Source organism: Haliotis cracherodii, unplaced genomic scaffold, assembly GCF_022045235.1.
Source record: "Haliotis cracherodii isolate W230 unplaced genomic scaffold, xgHalCrac1.p SCAF_6, whole genome shotgun sequence".
Lineage (NCBI taxonomy): Eukaryota > Metazoa > Mollusca > Gastropoda > Lepetellida > Haliotidae > Haliotis > Haliotis cracherodii.
This window is the reverse complement of record NW_027266319.1, coordinates 40,377,531-40,396,045: the sequence shown is the minus strand read 5'-3', so window position 1 is coordinate 40,396,045 and position 18,515 is coordinate 40,377,531. Positions and strand designations below refer to the sequence as shown.

The 18,515-nt window shown below is 38.7% G+C and overlaps 1 protein-coding gene and 2 pseudogenes across 2 annotated transcripts; all 3 read right to left on the bottom strand.

Moving 5' to 3' along the window:
* Positions 1-676: 676 nt before the first annotated feature.
* LOC139446158 (uncharacterized) lies at positions 677-3,603 on the bottom strand. 2 transcript variants are annotated; one of them, XM_071227457.1, is made up of 3 exons: positions 3,396-3,603; positions 2,654-2,727; positions 1,375-1,578 (listed from the first exon to the last, which is right to left on the bottom strand). In XM_071227457.1, the coding sequence occupies exons 1-3, from the start codon at positions 3,601-3,603 to the stop codon at positions 1,375-1,377; spliced, it is 486 nt and encodes a 161-aa protein (XP_071083558.1). The 2 variants fall into 2 exon arrangements, 1 of the variants encoding a protein (XP_071083558.1); XR_011651920.1 differs by lacking the exons at positions 1,375-1,578; positions 2,654-2,727 and adding an exon at positions 677-753 and having other exon boundaries at positions 3,396-3,484.
* Positions 3,604-9,101: 5,498 nt separating this feature from the next.
* On the bottom strand, positions 9,102-11,193 carry LOC139446133 (uncharacterized; annotated as a pseudogene).
* A 4,339-nt stretch (positions 11,194-15,532) lies between these two features.
* LOC139446010 (uncharacterized) lies at positions 15,533-17,742 on the bottom strand (annotated as a pseudogene).
* Between the last annotated feature and the right edge of the window lie 773 nt (positions 17,743-18,515).

Here is an 18,515-nt window from a genome sequence, read left to right as displayed (position 1 = left end):
GACACAGGTGACCCAGTCGTCTAAGTGCCGCAGTTCACTGTGGAGAATCGCAAACCAGAAACCCAACATCGTTGGATCCAATCACAGATTCGACCTGATTATATTTCCAGGTTTGTCAGCACCACACCCCAATCTCATTAAAATCAGATCTTAGTTCTCGCTACCGCTAAACAAAGGTCTGAGAACATCCCATTTGAAATGTAAAACTTAACAAAAGAACATACTGGACTCTATTAGATGGCCTAGATTGTATGGCACTACTTCCTACGGACAATGCACAGTCTCTTCCGTTCAAATGTTCATCACATTGAAGCTGGGAGTCTACATAGAGACCTCTTTGTGTTGTCTCCCTGCATTGAATCGACAGATAGACTATGTTCTTGACTGATTCAATCGTAAAGCCCGTAACTGTTGTTGGAATATCCCGTGTTTAGCTCTTAGACTGGTCAATATTTTCGAGTGGATAAACTACGAAAATAAATGGATGCTGCCACTTTGCGAAAATATATCACAAACATCTACAAGTAGCGAACGTCGAAACTGTCGAAACGCAGATGGATCACACAACAAGTAAGTAAGGTTCAATAACGAGTTTATTAATTAATCATTGAACTGAAAAATCTTGTACAATGTCTCGAGATCGCCAGACATGATACCGGCTGTCAACTGTACAGTCGCTCCGCATTGTCTGTCACATCGTGGCTCTGGAATCCGGTACTTGTCTGTATCCCTCCCACGATTGATATATCTGAACTGCTAGACCAATGAAATTGTACCAATCAACTTTGAAACTTTAAAGTGTACGAAGTTGGCTGAAACCAGAACTGGATCCATGTAATGTAATGAATACAATCCAGAAGTCACGTGACCCAGAATGAATGCCGGGGACGCCACATCTCCTAGAGCTGTCGAAATGTGATATAAGTAAATGAAACATGGGAATACTTAATAATCATACAGGATCGACTCTAGAACGATCCCTGTAGACATTGGTAGGTAAAAGCCCTTGACTGTGACGGTCTGAATGACCTTGGACCCACCGGATTTCATCTACCCGATCCCCGTTTAGACCAACTCTTAAAATAGCAATAGGTTAGTTAAAGCAACAATCTGGCATGGACCGCCTGTGAATCCATCTCTCGATTTCAGTTTTCATAACAAGGAATGCAGAAAACACGAATGTACAAGAAGACACGTCCTTCAAGCAACAGCTTTATCACAAACATTTTTAGCAGAATATTATATAAATTTTAATTCATGTATGAAACAAATTGTATGTTATCAAAAATAGTCCCAAATAGTCCAAATGGTTAGTCCCAAAGGTCCTAAAACTAGTAGTTCACACAACACTGGCACAGAAAACAAATCCAAAGCCTATCTCTCCGTGAAGAAACTCTGGAACATGTATTTCACACAGGACACAAGGACAGCCGAGCACGACTGGGGCTGCTTGGATTCTTCACCAAGATCTATCTCCACAACTTGAGGGCGGGCTCTGGGGGCAGGGACGGGAAGGGAGGTCTGGGGGTCGGGCTGGGATGAGAGGGGGTTGACAGTGATCGTGAAGACATTGGGGCGCTTAAGGAGAGGAAATAGATGTCCTTTAATCATTGAAATCAGTATCAATCCACAGTTAAGCGTGTATGAAAAAAAAACTGAAAATGTCGACCATTTTGTACCTACTTTATCTAGATATTTAAACAAATAGCAAGTGAGGATATACCACCTACCGACTAACATAGAAAAATGCAACAAAACCATTTCTTTTATCACAGAAAATCTGTATTTGTACGATTCCGACAGTATCATGAGAGTCAGGGCACGATTTAGGAATTAGATATAGCTTGCACCTGGTGCAAGTTGACATCCCAACCATTTTTCACTAGACTAAACTGATTCCACTCATATTGGAACCTATTACATAATAAAGAAAATACCATCTCAAATCCCAGAATGAAATCAGTGTCATTAATATTTTGACATTTTCAATTCACTGACAAGATCACTTTGAATGGAATCACTTATACATCCCACATATTTGTTTGCATTCTTGTTCTTATCATAAGACTGACCTGATAAGATTCATGACGAAAAGCCAAAAGGACAATGTCATATTACACAAAACACTGGGAATGTGATGTAGTATGGTACAAAAAGTGTATTGAGTTCAACGAAATAAGTGTAGAAAGCTTTTTTAGTAAGTCAGTAACAAATTTGTAAAATTTTGACATGCACTGGGTGCAAGGATAGATAAATAATAGGCTACATTTGTCCATATCAGAAGGCACCTGTGCCTTTGTTTTTGTTAAATCGAGCCCTGGTCATGAGCATGTGTTTTTCAATCACTAACAAATAGTGGTGATTCAAGTTGTTTGTAAGAAGGTCATGTATAGGGAAACGGAAGTAGTTTTATCATATATATTACAGAATAAGGGAGTGGTAGAAAAATGCAAGTCAACTTTCTTATGTTGTATGTTAGAAATGAGTTCTGATTATTAAAAGCTTCGTGACTATATGATATGTATAGGTGTCCTGTTAATGTTTAACACAGATGACCTGTTTCGAACTAATGAAAGTTGCAAAGGTTCTCGAATTTGTTTTTTCTGATACTAATAGGACACATTCAAACAACTTGAACCCAATGATGACCTACAGGATCAGGGACAGGAAGAGTCTCTTGGGAGACGGGGGCCTGGTAGTTCCTAAACCTGTGGAGATCGTCCTGGGCTATAATGGAAGAAATAACATAAAAAACATCATATCCATCCTCATTGTATAGACTATAACACAGACTTTTTTTTTTTTTTATAGAAACATGATGCCTGTGTGTTCTTTTAGGAGCCTAGGCAAATTATGCCAACGTTGCAGAGTTCTGTGCAAGGAAGTTTGGTTGAGGTCACTGGACATTTTGGGACAAGAGAGACCTATACTTTACAAGTCCCTCCCCTTCACACCACACTTAGTTAGGATAATCCGATATGGTATATGAAAACCTACACAAATCATGTTTCACTTAGCTGATCCCATTGCCACGGGAAGAAAAGAGGAAACATAGATCTATTGTTATTTTGATCATTGATCATGATACTTTGACAATGATTAATATGATTTAACCATGGGAATTGAATTGGTACAATTCATACTAATAACATCCATACACATTCACTGAACAAAAGATCAACTGTAAAACACAAAGTACATAAACATATACCAGGGACAGGCGACGTACATGAAATGTCCCATCTGCTAATGAGTATGTCTGTCATTCTCTTTCACTTATATTGTTACGGCAGATACAAGTTGGGAATACAATCGGTGAAAAGGTATCAATCTGTAAGCTTTGAAATCAAGATAAAAAGCAAACATAAGTTAAAATTGAGACCATGTCTGGATACCTTGATGATAAACCAAAGCAACAGCGGCATACATCGTGCAGAACGTGCGATACGTGCGGGATAAAGAGCAAAATGCATACACAGACGTGGAAACAAAATGCAGGAGCAACAACCAAAAGGGCGTCGTTTGTGAATAACGGAAGTAGCAACGGTCTCCAAGGAGATCCATCAGCGATCGCCGCGTCTCGTTGCTTTCCGTAGCTTGCATGTCCCGGAATAATTGACACAAATGATATCCTTTTGATTACGACTGGGAAATCGGTTATACCTTGAATACATGGTGCATCGTGAGTTTTCATGCGACGATACGATACACGAAACGTTATAGTCTGTGTCGATACTAGACTGGGGTCCTGTCTACTATACCTAGTATATCGCGCTTAGCTTGCGTCGCGTACCAACAGTGGAGCCAGTTTATATCGATACAAGACGATACACTTGCTAAACTTACCACTCGTTTAATGACTCCCACTGTTTGTGCCAGTTAAATATCGCAGATGTGTTGAAGTTAGCGTTTAACGTTCACTCACAAACATAGCGGCTTCGAACATGTGTCTGCTGCAACTGTTACCTTTACAACTATTTTTGTTGTAACACGAGCCGTGTTTTAGCATTCCATCACAATGGCCGTGACCTTTTCCTGTCAAGGGCAATTAATTCACATAGAGAGTAGAGTGGTTTCCCTTTGACTACACAAGCTCCTTCCCTCCCGGTAAAATCCATTCGTGACCAACTCGTGTTATTCTGGGACAGGCCGAATAGCGACTCGTGCCCCGCTCGCGACCATTTGTGCAACCTGGTTCCGTCTTAGCGCAAAAGGGGATACCTAAAACAATTGTCAACTCGTTGCGTAATGGTTCACAGAGTGGTGACGAATGCACCCATGCATCGCCACTCGCCACTTTCCGTAACCTGCAATTCGGTTTGTCCCGGAATTACACAAATGATCTCTGCCGTCAGTGTGGAAGCGGACATTACAAGATTTGGAAATTTGGCCTCTAACCGCAAATGTAGTCACGTTTATATGTTGGTTTGCGTTTGGGAATGCCATCATAGTGAAAAAAATAGCTTCCCCTTTACATTCTTACTATACCAGTTACATGATAGTTAAAATGAGAAAATGATTCAGCTGGGGTAAAAGTATTCGGCGTCACAGCAGTCTCAACACCACCACAACAGGCTAATTTGCATATCACATGACCCGACTTTTCTCTTATTCTGAAATAAGAACTGATTTGCCTCATGCAAGTTTTTGGGGCGCTTTACATGTTGTTTTACATAATAACATACATATCTTCCTACAACTGAGACATTGAGGTGCATGACAAATATCTTTATACATCAAAGTGGCCGTATCGCTCGCTCTCAGTAGGGGTTTGATGACAGAACAACCAATGTAAACAAAGGATAACTACGCAAATGGAAAGTTCTTTACGCATTAGGACATTTTCTCAAAGAATGTGTATATTTGCACACGTGTGTCTATATGCATAAATGACTATACTTGTCATGTGAACGCGTTTACTCACGTATGTATATTAACACCAGCAGCAAATTTACATGATGTCTGGAGCAGGTGCAAATGTAAATGTAAGTTTGCCCTGTATGGATATGTTGTAATGTGAATGTTTATGCCAACGTCAGAGGATGATCAAATTACTATATATCTGTTGTTTTGCCCATAACAAACACGTTGTAAACAGTTCTCCATTCTGAATATGACACTTTTCAGACTACAGCAATGCCAACCTTTATGCTGACATTCAGAGCTGGGTGGACGGTGTTAATTTATGTAAGGCAACTCTCTTATCATGATTCGAAAACAACTTTTTCATGTTGAAAGTCGTGAACAAACCCATGAATATGTGTGCTTTACGCAATTTACATACCTTATTTACACACTTAAGTTACTTTTCATGTGAACGCATAGTAAATTTAGTTACACATGTGCAAAATTACTTATGTGAGTAAATGGTGTGCATGTGAACGGGGTATAAGATGTGACTACTAAATCGTCATATGGCGCTGGCCTGTGGCAGAGGTACTATACTGGCGGAAGGAGCTCTGGGTAGGACAGTCGGTCAGTCGGATGGGAGTTCAACTCCAAGCATGAAACCTCTAGCCACCTATCATGGTAGGGAGCTTTCGTGGCAGCCATAGTATAAGAGAGCTACGCGAACGGGCTATCGCTGTGAGGAGCTTGATTAGTACAACGTATGGAATCTAGTGTCTAATGGTTGGTTGTTTAACGCCGCACTCACCAATATTCCAGCTATATGACGGCGGTCTGTAAATAATCGAGTCTGGACCAGATAATCCAGTGATTAATATCATGAGCATCGATCCACGCAATTGGGATCGATGACATGCATCAACCAAGTCAGCGAGCCTGACCACCCGATCGCGTTAGTCGCCTATTCTTGACCTATTCTACTCAGGATCTTCGCGGTACTTTGAGTACTTTGCCGATTGTGTACAACTAGGCGGCATGCTGTTTGAAAATCATTTAGTCCACGAATGAATTTCTATTATGACTGATACTAAAAACCCGATGGAAGTTTATTGTCAACAAATATATTCAAGACATACGGTTTGCAATCTAAGTAGGTTGATTCCCATAACATTTCTTCCCAAATTATCGATTGCATAAAACTCGTCGCAGTTACGGGACATTCTGTAAATGAATCCAAACTTCATTTCCACATGAAATCAACTTAATTGTTGCCTTAGAAACGTAGAATGCCTTAAATGGTTTCAGCACATTACGTGTATGCATACAAAGTTTGACGAGTTGCCTTGTTTTAAGAATTAACGCCGGTGAACTTACACAACATTGACGCAAAATTGAAAGAAATATTTGATACAAAACAACAAAGAAATATGAAAGTGTCGCACGTCGTATCTTTTACATAGAAGAAATACGTACATACTGTATACACATAAAGTGATTTCCATATGATTAGGGAAACAGTTTATTTAAAACAATATGACATAGGGTCATAACTCGTTACACTCAGTTAACTCCCTTGCCTCGGGAAGAGTGAGTGAGTGAGTTGGGTTTAACATTATTCCAGTTATAACACGGCATGTCAGCTTAATGTGGGTGGTAAGCCCGAAGTGATGCAGGTCTCAGACGTTTAACACTTCGGTGAAACCCACGAGCACGGCTATGGTGCTGACAAACCTAGAAACAAAATCGGGGCGAACCGACTTAGACCGTGCCCCTGCCTCGGGAAGATGCGAAGATAGCTGCATGTGTAATAATGCTTATAAAGTGAAAGGATTTTTAAAAAGTCATTCCAGCGATAAAGAATGTTACTTACAGTAATGACAAAAATTGCAAATATTCGTTTGTCACGATGTCATTGAAATTTGATCACGTGGCTAATTCCTTATTTTGTCCACGCCTGGGATTTTGTATGCAAAACCAGATACTTTTTAAAAGGAAATTATGAGCCTAAATATTTGGTGTGTGTTTTTTAAACACACACTTTTACTTTTTGGAGGCACATAGTTTCTTTCTTTTCCAACAGTCTAAAGCATAATTTTTCACGCATGTTCTGAGACAATTTCTTTTCAATAAAAAGGGGCGGTGCATAAGGCCTTGTGCGATTACACTGAGAATATCTGCTTACTAATTTTACGTGTAATCATGTTCACGTCTAATCACTGTGTTCTGATATATGTGTAATAATATTATTTGGAATATATTTATGAGGAAAGGTAAGAACAGTTGTATTTATGTTTTGAATTCAAACGTTTTGAGGTTCAAATTTTCATTACAACTATCAACTTGTGTATTGATGATATTTCAATTGAAAATTGGTGATTATCTTTGTTACATGAATACTATGATTAGTTGTCATCTTGATGTATTATTAATAAAATACCGTATTAATGTGAACATTATTGCTGAACTTTTGAAACATATTGTACCAACTGCTAATACATGTATACCAGCATGCTTGGAAACAAAACCCACCAACTTATTGAAATGTAGAATGGACCAGTGGCCTTACATTACTGAAATACATCTACGTCTATGTCTATGAAATCGTCAACATCTTCAACTTCAGCAATGTTAAAGGTAAACTTTTCAGCTCTTTCTTTACCAGAAGGGAGACAAGGGTGACCCAGTCGTCTAGGTGCCGCAGTTCACTGTGGACAATTGCAAACCAGAAACCCAACATCGTTGGATCCAATCACAGATTCGACCTGATTATATTTCGAGGTTTGACAAGCACCACACCCCAATCTCATTAAAATCAGATCTTAGTTCTCGCTACCGCTAAACAAAGGTCTTAAGACATTGCGAGTCATAGCAGAACGACCTTTCGCGAACTTTGACCAATAAAAGGACTAACAAGTCGACATAAGCCATTCAGAATGCAGCTTTCTCGAGCTATACAGCGCTTGTTTCAAACCGTTGACTATACTTTCAAAAATATTTTGACAAAGTTCTCGATTCGAAATGCGAAACTTAACAAAAGAACATACTGGACTGTCCAGTAGATGGCCTAGATTGTATAGCACTACTTCCAACAGACAATTTAAAGTCACCTCCGTTCCAATGTTTATCTTATTGAAGCAGGAAGTCTACATAGAGACCTCTTTGTATTGTTTCCCTGCATTAAAACGACAGATAGACTATGTTCTTGACTGATTCAATCGTAAAGCCCGTAACTGTCGTTGGGAATATCGCATGTTTAGCTTTTAGACTGGTCGATATTTTCTTGTGGATAAACTACGAAAATAAATGGATGCTGCCACCAGTCATAAAGTGTGACAAAATATATACCAGAGCTTGCAGACGAGGTCTCGCGAAAATATATCACAAAGATCAACAAGTAGCGAACGTCGAAACTGTCGAAATGGAGAAGGATCACACAAGGAGATAAAGTTCAATAACGAGTTTATTAATTAATCATTGAACTGAAAAATCTGTACAAAGTCTCGAGATCGCGAGACACGATAGCGGCTGTCAACAGTACTGAAAACATCAGTCGCTCGGCATTGTCTGTCACAATCCGGTACTTGTCTGTATCCCTCCAACGGTTGATATATCTGAACTGTTAAAATAATGAAATTGTACAATAAACTTTGAAACTTGAAAGTGTACGAAGTTGGTTGAAACCAGAACTGGATCCATGTAATGTAATACATTCAGGAAGTCACGTAGCCCTGAACGAATGCCGAGGACCCCACATCTCCTAGAGCTGTCGAAATGCAATATAAGTAATTAAATCGTGAGACTAAACAATCATATAGGACTACTTGGCGTGGAGTCTTTGGGCGGAAGTTCGACCTCCTTCGAGGTTTTGATGTTTTGATTTTTCTGCGCTGACATAGTGAACAAATCCTTAAAAAATCAAGCACCATTTCATCTACCCGATCCCCATTTTGACAAACTCTTGAAATAGCAATAGGTTAGTTGAAGCAACAATTTGGCATGGACCTCCTGCGAAACCATCTCTGGATTTCAATTTTCATAACAAGGAATGCAGAAAACATGAATGTACAAGACACGTTCTTCAAGCAACAGCGTTTATCACATACATTTTAAGCAGAATATTATATAAATTTTAATTCATGTATGAAACAAAATGTATGTTAACAAAAATAGTCCCAAATAGTCCAAATGGTTAGTCCAAAAGGTCCTAAAACTAGTTGTTCACACAACACTGGCACAGCAAACAACTCCAAAGTCTATCTCTCCGTGAAGAAACTCTGGAACATGTATTTCACACAGGACACAAGGACGGCCGAGCATGACTGGGGCTGCTTGGATTCTTCACCAAGATCTATCTCCACAACTTGAGGGCGGGCTCTGGAGGCAGGGACGGGGAGGGAGGTCTGGGGGTCGGGCTGGGATGAGAGGGGGTTGACAGTGATCGTGAAGATACTGGTGCGCTTATAGAGAGGAAATAGATGTCCTTAAATCATTGAAATCAGTATCAATCGACAGCGTGTATGAAAAAAAACATGAAACGGTCGACCATTTTGTACAAATAGCAAGTGAAGATATACCGCCTACCGACTAACATAGAGAAATGCGACATAAACATTTCTGTAATCACAGAACATCTGTATTTGTACGATTCTGACAGTATCATGAGAGTCAGGGCACGATTTAGGAATTAGATATACCTTGCACCTGGTGCAAGTTGACATCCCAACCATTTTGCACTGGACTAAACGGATTGCACTCATAATGGAACCTTATTAACTATTAGTGTGGATGTATATAATTAAGAAAATATCATCTCAAATCAGAGAATGAGATCAGTGTCGTTAATATTTCGAAATTTTTAGCTCACCGACATGCACTGGTTGCATATAGAGATAAATAATAGGCTGCATTTTTTAGTATCAGGTTGCACTTGTGCACGTCTTATATAGTCAAATCAAGCCCTGTCATGAGCAAGTGTTTTTGAATCACTATCAAAGGGGGTAGTTTTATCATACATAACAGAGTAAGGGAGTGGTAAATTAATGCAAGTCACCTTTCTTGTGTTGTTTGTTAGAAACGACTCCTGATTATTAAAAGCTTCCAGACTATATAATATGTATAGTTGTCTTAATAATGTTTAAAACAGATGACATGTTTTCAAACTATTGCCAGTTAAAAAGGTTCTCGAATTTGTTTTTTTCTAATAGGACACATTCAAACAACTTGAACCCAATGATGACCTACAGGATCAGGGACAGGAAGAGTCGTTTGGGAGACGGGGGCCTGGTAGGTCCTAAACCTGTGGAGATCGTCCTGAGCTATAAAGGAATAAATAAAATAAAAAACAACATCATATCCATCCTCATTGTATAGACTATAACATATATGGGTTGTTTTTATAGAAACATAATTCCTGTGTGTTTGTTTAGGAGCCTCAGCAAATTATGCCAACGTTGCAGGGTTCTGTGCCAGGAAGTTAGGTTTAGGTAAAATGGTCACTGGCAAGGTTAGAAACAGTTTTTGTCCACTAGTCCTTATAATGATAACAAATAACAAAACCCTTAAAATGGGCCAATTTCTACTCGTCCTTAGGATACCTTTACTATTGGGCAGTTTGGTAAGGACTACAGAACTAGTGCCAATTTCTAACGCTGCACTGGACATTTTGGGACAAGAGAGACCTATACTTTTCAAGTCCCTCCCCTTGACACAACATATGAATAGTTGAAAACCTACACAAATCATGTTTTACTGACTGCATCCCATTACCACGGGAAGAAAAGGGGAAACACAGATCTATTGTTACTTTGATCATATATCATGATACTTGACAATGATTAATATGATTTTACCATAGGAATTGAATTGGTACCATATTAATAACATCCATACACATTCACTTCACAAAAGATCAATTGTAAAATACAAAGTACATAGACATATACCAGGGACCGGCGAAGTACATGAAATGTCCCATCTGTAAATGAGTATGTCTGTCATTCTCTTTCACTTTTATTGTTACCAAATGTTTAGGACAGGATTCAAGTTGGGAATGCAATCAGTCAAAAGGTATCACTCTCTAAGCTTTGAAATCAAGATAAAAAACAAAATTAAGTTAACACTGAGACCACTACTAGATACCTTGATGATAAACCAAAGCAACAGTGGCATACATCGTGAAGAACGTGCGATACTTGCGGGATAATGAGCAAAATGCAAACACAGACGTGGAAACAAAGTGCAGCAGCAACAACCAAAATGGCGTCGTTTGTGAATAACGGAAGTAGCAACGGTCTCCATGGAGATCATCAGCGATCGCCGCGTCTCGTTGCTTTCCGTAGCTTGCATGTCCCGGAATAATTGTCACAAATGATATCCTTTTGATCACAACTTGGAATACCTTAAATATATGGTGCACAGTGAGTTCTCACGCGACGATACGATACACGAAAAGTTATTTTCTGTGTCGATACTAGACTGGGATCCTGTCTACTAAAACTAGTATATCGCGCTAAGCTTGCGTCGCGTACCAACACTGGAACCAGTTTATATCGATACACGACGATACACAAAAGTCTTGCTAAACTTACTACTCGTTTAATGACTCCCACTGTTTTGTGCAGTTACATATCGCAGATGTGTTGAAGTAAGCGTTTAAAGTTAACTCACAAACATTGCGGCTTCGAACATGTGTCTGCTGCAACTTTTACCTTTAGAGCCTGCTCTGAAATATCGAGTTTCCACGCGATTTTGACCTAAATATGGGTATCGCGATACGTATCGTATCGTGACCTAATATGTATCGTGATACGTATCGTATAGTGTCCTTGCTGTATCGTTTGACCCCGATATTGTTGGTTCTACTGTATATATTTCTGGCCACTAACCGAGTGGTGTCCACCTTGCATGTCCAAACCACGATTATGACTAAAGCCTGACAGCAAGTTGACAACAGATGATGGGTTAACATACATGGGTTCCATACCAAATGCACCTGGAACAAATTACCTTTTTTTGTGTATTTCTGTTGTAACACGCGCCGTGTTTTTGCATTCCAACACAATGACCGTGACCTTTTCCTGTCAAGGGCAATAATTCATATAGAGAGTGTAGAGTGGTTTCCCTTTGACTATGCGTACACAAGCTCCTTCCCAGTGCGTGACACCTTCGATGTCGCTGTGAGGAGCTTAACGAGTACAACGTTTGCAATATATATGTAGCATCTAATGGATTGAGTACTTTGCCAATTGTGTGTAACTGGATGTCATGCTGTTTGAAAATCATTTAGTCCATGAATGAATATTCCATTATGAATGATACAAAAACAAAACAAAAAACCGATGGCAGTTTATTGTAAAAAAACAATATAAAAAATACTCAAGATATATAAGGTCGGTTTGCAATCTAAGTAGGTTGATTCCCATAACATTTCTTCCCAAATTGTCGATTGCATAAACCACGTGGCAGTGACGGTACATCCTGTACTTTATGTGTGTATGTTTCATATAATGCCATATAATGCACGTATTTCTTGTGCTGGTAGATCGTGTATCTACCCTGTTAAGCACTTGCTTAATAAGTATGTGAAGTTTTATATGAATATTAAACAGATTATGACTACTGCTCCGGAAAAGAATCCAAACTTCATTTCCGAATGAAATCGACAGAAATTGTTGCCTTGGAAACGTAGAACAAAATCTGAATAGCAAAATACATTTTCATCACATTACTTGTGTATATACTAAGTTTGACGAGTTGCCTTGTTTAAAGAATATACGCCGATGAACTGACTCAACATTGACGCAATATTGAAAGGAATATTTGATACAAAACAACGCATGTCATTTATTAGGAGAGATGGAGAGTAAAAGAACTATTAAAGTGTCGCACGTCGTATCTTTTACATAGAAGAAATACGTACAAACTGTATACACATATAAGTGATTTCCATATGATAAGGCTTCAGTTTATTTAAAACAATATGACATATAAATAATATGAAAATATAATATAGATAATATTACCACAAACCTAATTCAGGAATGGTTTTCCAAGAAGTGGCGTTATGCTCACAACAATCGTCTTGACTGGGCGCCGCTATTTTGTTCGAAGAAAATTCATGTGATATGAGATGTGGACTCTCACTGGTCAATCGAAGGGACATAAGTCGTAATAGCCACTGGTGGCTCTACGATCGAGCCCAGAAATGCCAGCCTATTTTCGCAAGGCTGGAGAGTGGAGTGAATGGAGTGTAATAATGCTTATAAAGTGAAAGGATTTATTAGAAGCCATTCCAGCGATAAGGAATATTACTTATATTACAAAAATTGCAAAATGCGCTTTTAAAGAAATATCCATTTTCTTGGCGATAAACATCACCATTGAGTTTTGATCACGTGGTTAATCCCCGACTTTGTTTGTTGTTTAACGCCGCACTCAGCAATATTCCAGCTATATGACGGCGGTCTGTAAAAAATCGAGTTTTTTGTGGCAGACAATTTCTTTTTTTTACAGTCTGATTCATACACTTTCACGCATTTTCTGAGTCAGTTTCTTTTCTTCGATAAAGAAGATCGGTGCCTAAGGCCTTGTGCGATTACATTACATCTCTGCTAACCAATTTTACATGCAATCATGCAAGAAATAATATTAATTTGTGATACAATAATGACTGATTTCCAGAACCTGTGGTATTTAGCCATGGACCCTTCGTACAGTAAACATTTTTTAACGTTGAGTAAGTGATACATTTTGTTTTGGACAAGACTTGATGAATATAATAGGATTTATCATATAATGGGTGGGTTTCTCGGCAGGAAACTATGTCCGCTGGGGTCATATGCGGATAGAGATGCAAGTAGGGACTACTTTCACTGTTTATAAACGATTGTGCAAGCCAACTTTATGTCATAATAAGTTTCTTTGAGAGACATTTAGAAGTATGAGTACCAAGTAAGGACAAGATATAATATGGATGAACAACTTCCTTATTACGATTAGGAGCGACGTTTCGGTGTAGGTTCTAACACCATTATCAAGTTTAGTATTTCATAATAAGTTGATTTCCTACAACTCAGAATGACAATCCAAAGGAAGCAAACTTTTTTTCATATGAAAGCTTATGTACTTTTTCAATTTCGCAACATCTTTGATAGCCTGAAACCCACATTGCTACTTGTAGGTATATTTACATGGGTATCTGGGATACTGGACATAGAACGACCTTTCGCGAACTTTGACCGACAAGTAGTCGACATTAGCCATTCAGAAAGCAGCTTTCTAATGTTTCTCATTGAAGCAGAGAGTCTATATAGAGACCTCTTTGTATTGTCTCCGTGCATTGAATCATATTTTCTAGTGGATAAACTACGAAAATAAATGGATGCTGCCACAAGTTATTAAGTGTGACAAAATAAATTCCAGAGCTTGGAGACGTGGTTTCGCGAAAATATATCACAAATATCTACAAGTAGTGAACGTCGAAACTGTCGAAATGCAGAAGGATCACACAACAAGTAGGTAAAGTTTAATAACGAGTTTATTAATTAATCATTGAACTGAAAAATCTTGTACAGTGTCTCGAGATCACAGGACACGATACTAGCTGTCATCTGTACTGGAAACATCAGTCGCTCGGCATTGTCTGTCACAACGTGGCTCTGGAAACCGGTACTTGTTCGTATCCCTCCCCCGATTGATATATCTCAACTGTTAAAATAATGAAATTGTACAATAAACTTTGAAACTTGAGGACGTCACATCTCCTAGAGCTGTTGAAATGCGATCTAAGTAATTAAAGCATGGGATTAAATCATCATATGGGATCGATTCTAGAACGATCCCTGTAGACATTGGAAGGTGACTGTGACGTCGGAACGACCTTTGACCCCCCGGATAGAAAAATCTGTAAACTGTATTATGTTATAGGGACTTGTGATAACTGTAACTTGTTTACTTGAATCATTACAATCTTGGAATATTTTGGTGAGGTAACAAAACTAAATTAATTAAGCTTACATCCATTTTTGAACTGATGTCTTCCATCAATAATAGCTGTTCAGATTCTGACAGCAAGATTTTTGTTTACCAACAGGCCTGATACGTGGGAAATCAACATTCACATTTCAACCTCGGGCTCTGTAAGAGATAATAGCAGCATGGGAAAGCATGAATTATAGTAATAAGGAGTACCAACAATGTAACCATCCGATTCACATTGTAATTATCTCTTAAATAACCACTGCTTGGCCGCAGTGACTGCTGAGTTTTTGTGCGGGAGCTCGACCTCCTTCGAGGTTTTGTTTGTTTTCATTTTTCTGCACTGACATAGTGAACAAATCCTTAAAAAATCAAGCACCATTTCATCTACCCGATCCCCATTTTGATCAACTCTTAAAATAGCAATAGGTTAGTTGAAGCGACAATTTAGCATGGACCGCATGCGAAGCCATCTCTTGATTTCAGTTTTCATAACAAGGAATGCAGAAAACATGAATGTACACGACACGTTCTTCAAGCAACAGCGTTTATCACATACATTTTAAGCAGAATATTATATAAATTTTAATTCATGTATGAAACAAATTGTATGTTATCAAAAATAGTCCCAACTAGTCCAAATGTTTAGTCCAAAAGGTCCTAAAACTAGTAGTTCACACAACACTGGCACAGAAAACAAATCCAAAGTCTATCTCTCCGTGAAGAAACTCTGGAACATGTATTTCACACAGGACACAAGGACGGCCGAACATGACTGGGGCTGCTTGGATTCTTCACCAAGATCTATCTCCACAACTTGAGGGCGGGCTCTGAGGGCAGGGACGGGGAGGGAGGTCTGGGGTTCGGGCTGGGATGAGAGGGGGTTGACAGTGATCGTGAAGACACTGGGGCGCTTACAGAGAGGAAATAGATGTCCTTAAATCATTGAAATCAGTATCAATCCACAGTTAAGCGTGTATGAAAAAAACATGAAAAGGTCGACCATTTTGTACCTACTTTATCTGGATATTTAAACAAATAGCAAGTGAGGATATACCGCCTACCGACTAACATAGAGAAATGCAACAAAACCATTTCTGTAATCACAGAAAATCTGTATTTGTACGATTCCGACAGTATCATGAGAGTCAGGGCACGATTTAGGAATTAGATATAGCTTGCACCTGGTGCAAGTTGACATCCCAACCATTTTTCACTAGACTAAACCGATTGCACTCATAATGGAACCTATTACATAATAAAGAAAATATCATCTCAAATCCCAGAATGAAATCAGTGTCATTAATATTTTGACATTTTCAGTTCATTGACAAGATCACTTTGAATGGAATCACTTATACATCCCACATATTTGTTTGCATTCTTGTTCTTATCATAAGACTGACCTGATAAGATTCATGACGAAAAGCCAAAAGGACAATGTCATATTACACACAACACTGGGAATGTGATGTAGTATGGTACAAAAAGTGTATTGAGTTCAAAGATATTACTGTAGAAAGCTTTTTTAGTAAGTCAGTAATAAATTTGTAAAATTTTGACATGCACTGGGTGTAAGGATAGATAAATAATAGGCTACATTTGTCAATATCAGAGGGCACCTGTGCCTTTGTTTTTGTTAAATCGAGCCCTGGTCATGAGCATGTGTTTTTCAATCACTAACAAATAGTGGTGATTCAAGTTGTTTGTAAAAAGGTCATTTATAGGGAAACGGAAGTAGTTTTATCATATATATTACAGAATAAGGGAGTGGTAGAAAAATGCAAGTCAACTTTCTTATGTTGTATATTAGAAATGAGTTCTGATTATTAAAAGCTTCGTGACTATATGATATGTATAGTTGTCCTGTTAATGTTTAACACAGATGACATGTTTCGAACTAATGTAAGTTGCAAAGGTTCTCGAATTTGTTTTTTCTGATACTAATAGGACACATTCAAACAACTTGAACCCAATGATGACCTACAGGATCAGGGACAGGAAGAGTCGTTTGGCAGACGGGGGCCTGGTAGGTCCTAAACCTGTGGAGATCGTCCTGAGCTATAATGGAATAAATAAAATAAAAAACATCATCCATCCTCATTGTATAGACTATAACATAGATAGGTTGTTTTTATAGAAACATAATTCCTGTGTGTGTTTAGGAGCCTCAGCAAATTATGCAAACGTTGCAGGGTTCTGTGCCAGGAAGTTAGGTTGAGGTAAAATGGTCACTGGACATTTTGGGACAAGAGAGACCTATACTTTACAAGTCCCTCCCCTTGACACCACATATGAAAACCTACACAAATCATGTTTTACTGACTGCATCCCATTACCACGGGAAGAAAAGGGGAAACACAGATCTATTGTTACTTTGATCATATATCATGATACTTGACAATCATATATATGATTTTACCATAGGAATTGAATTGGTACCATATTAATAACATCCATACACATTCACTTCACAAAAGATCAATTGTAAAATACAAAGTACATAGACATATACCAGGGACCGGCGAAGTACATGAAATGTCCCATCTGTAAATGAGTATGTCTGTCATTCTCTTTCACTTTTATTGTTACCAAATGTTTAGGACAGGATTCAAGTTGGGAATGCAATCAGTCAAAAGGTATCACTCTCTAAGCTTTGAAATCAAGATAAAAAAACAAAATTAAGTTAACACTGAGACCACTACTAGATACCTTGATGATAAACCAAAGCAACAGTGGCATACATCGTGAAGAACGTGCGATACTTGCGGGATAATGAGCAAAATGCAAACACAGACGTGGAAACAAAGTGCAGCAGCAACAACCAAAATGGCGTCGTTTGTGAATAACGGAAGTAGCAACGGTCTCCATGGAGATCATCAGCGATCGCCGCGTCTCGTTGCTTTCCGTAGCTTGCATGTCCCGGAATAATTGTCACAAATGATATCCTTTTGATCACAACTTGGAATACCTTAAATATATGGTGCACAGTGAGTTCTCACGCGACGATACGATACACGAAAAGTTATTTTCTGTGTCGATACTAGACTGGGGTCCTGTCTACTAAAACTAGTATATCGCGCTAAGCTTGCGTCGCGTACCAACACTGGAACCAGTTTATATCGATACACAAAAGTCTTGCTAAACTTACTACTCGTTTAATGACTCCCACTGTTTTGTGCAGTTACATATCGCAGATGTGTTGAAGTAAGCGTTTAAAGTTAACTCACAAACATTGCGGCTTCGAACATGTGTCTGCTGCAACTTTTACCTTTAGAGCCTGCTCTGAAATATCGAGTTTCCACGCGATTTTGACCTAAATATGGGTATCGCGATACGTATCGTATCGTGACCTAATATGTATCGTGATACGTATCGTATAGTGACCTTGCTGTATCGTTTGACCCCGATATTGTTGGTTCTACTGTATATATTTCTGGCCACTAACCGAGTGGTGTCCACCTTGCATGTCCAAACCACGATTATGACTAAAGCCTGACAGCAAGTTGACAACAGATGATGGGTTAACATACATGGGTTCCATACCAAATGCACCTGGAACAAATTACCTTTTTTTGTGTATTTCTGTTGTAACACGCGCCGTGTTTTTGCATTCCAACACAATGACCGTGACCTTTTTCTGTCAAGGGCAATAATTCATATAGAGAGTGTAGAGTGGTTTCCCTTTGACT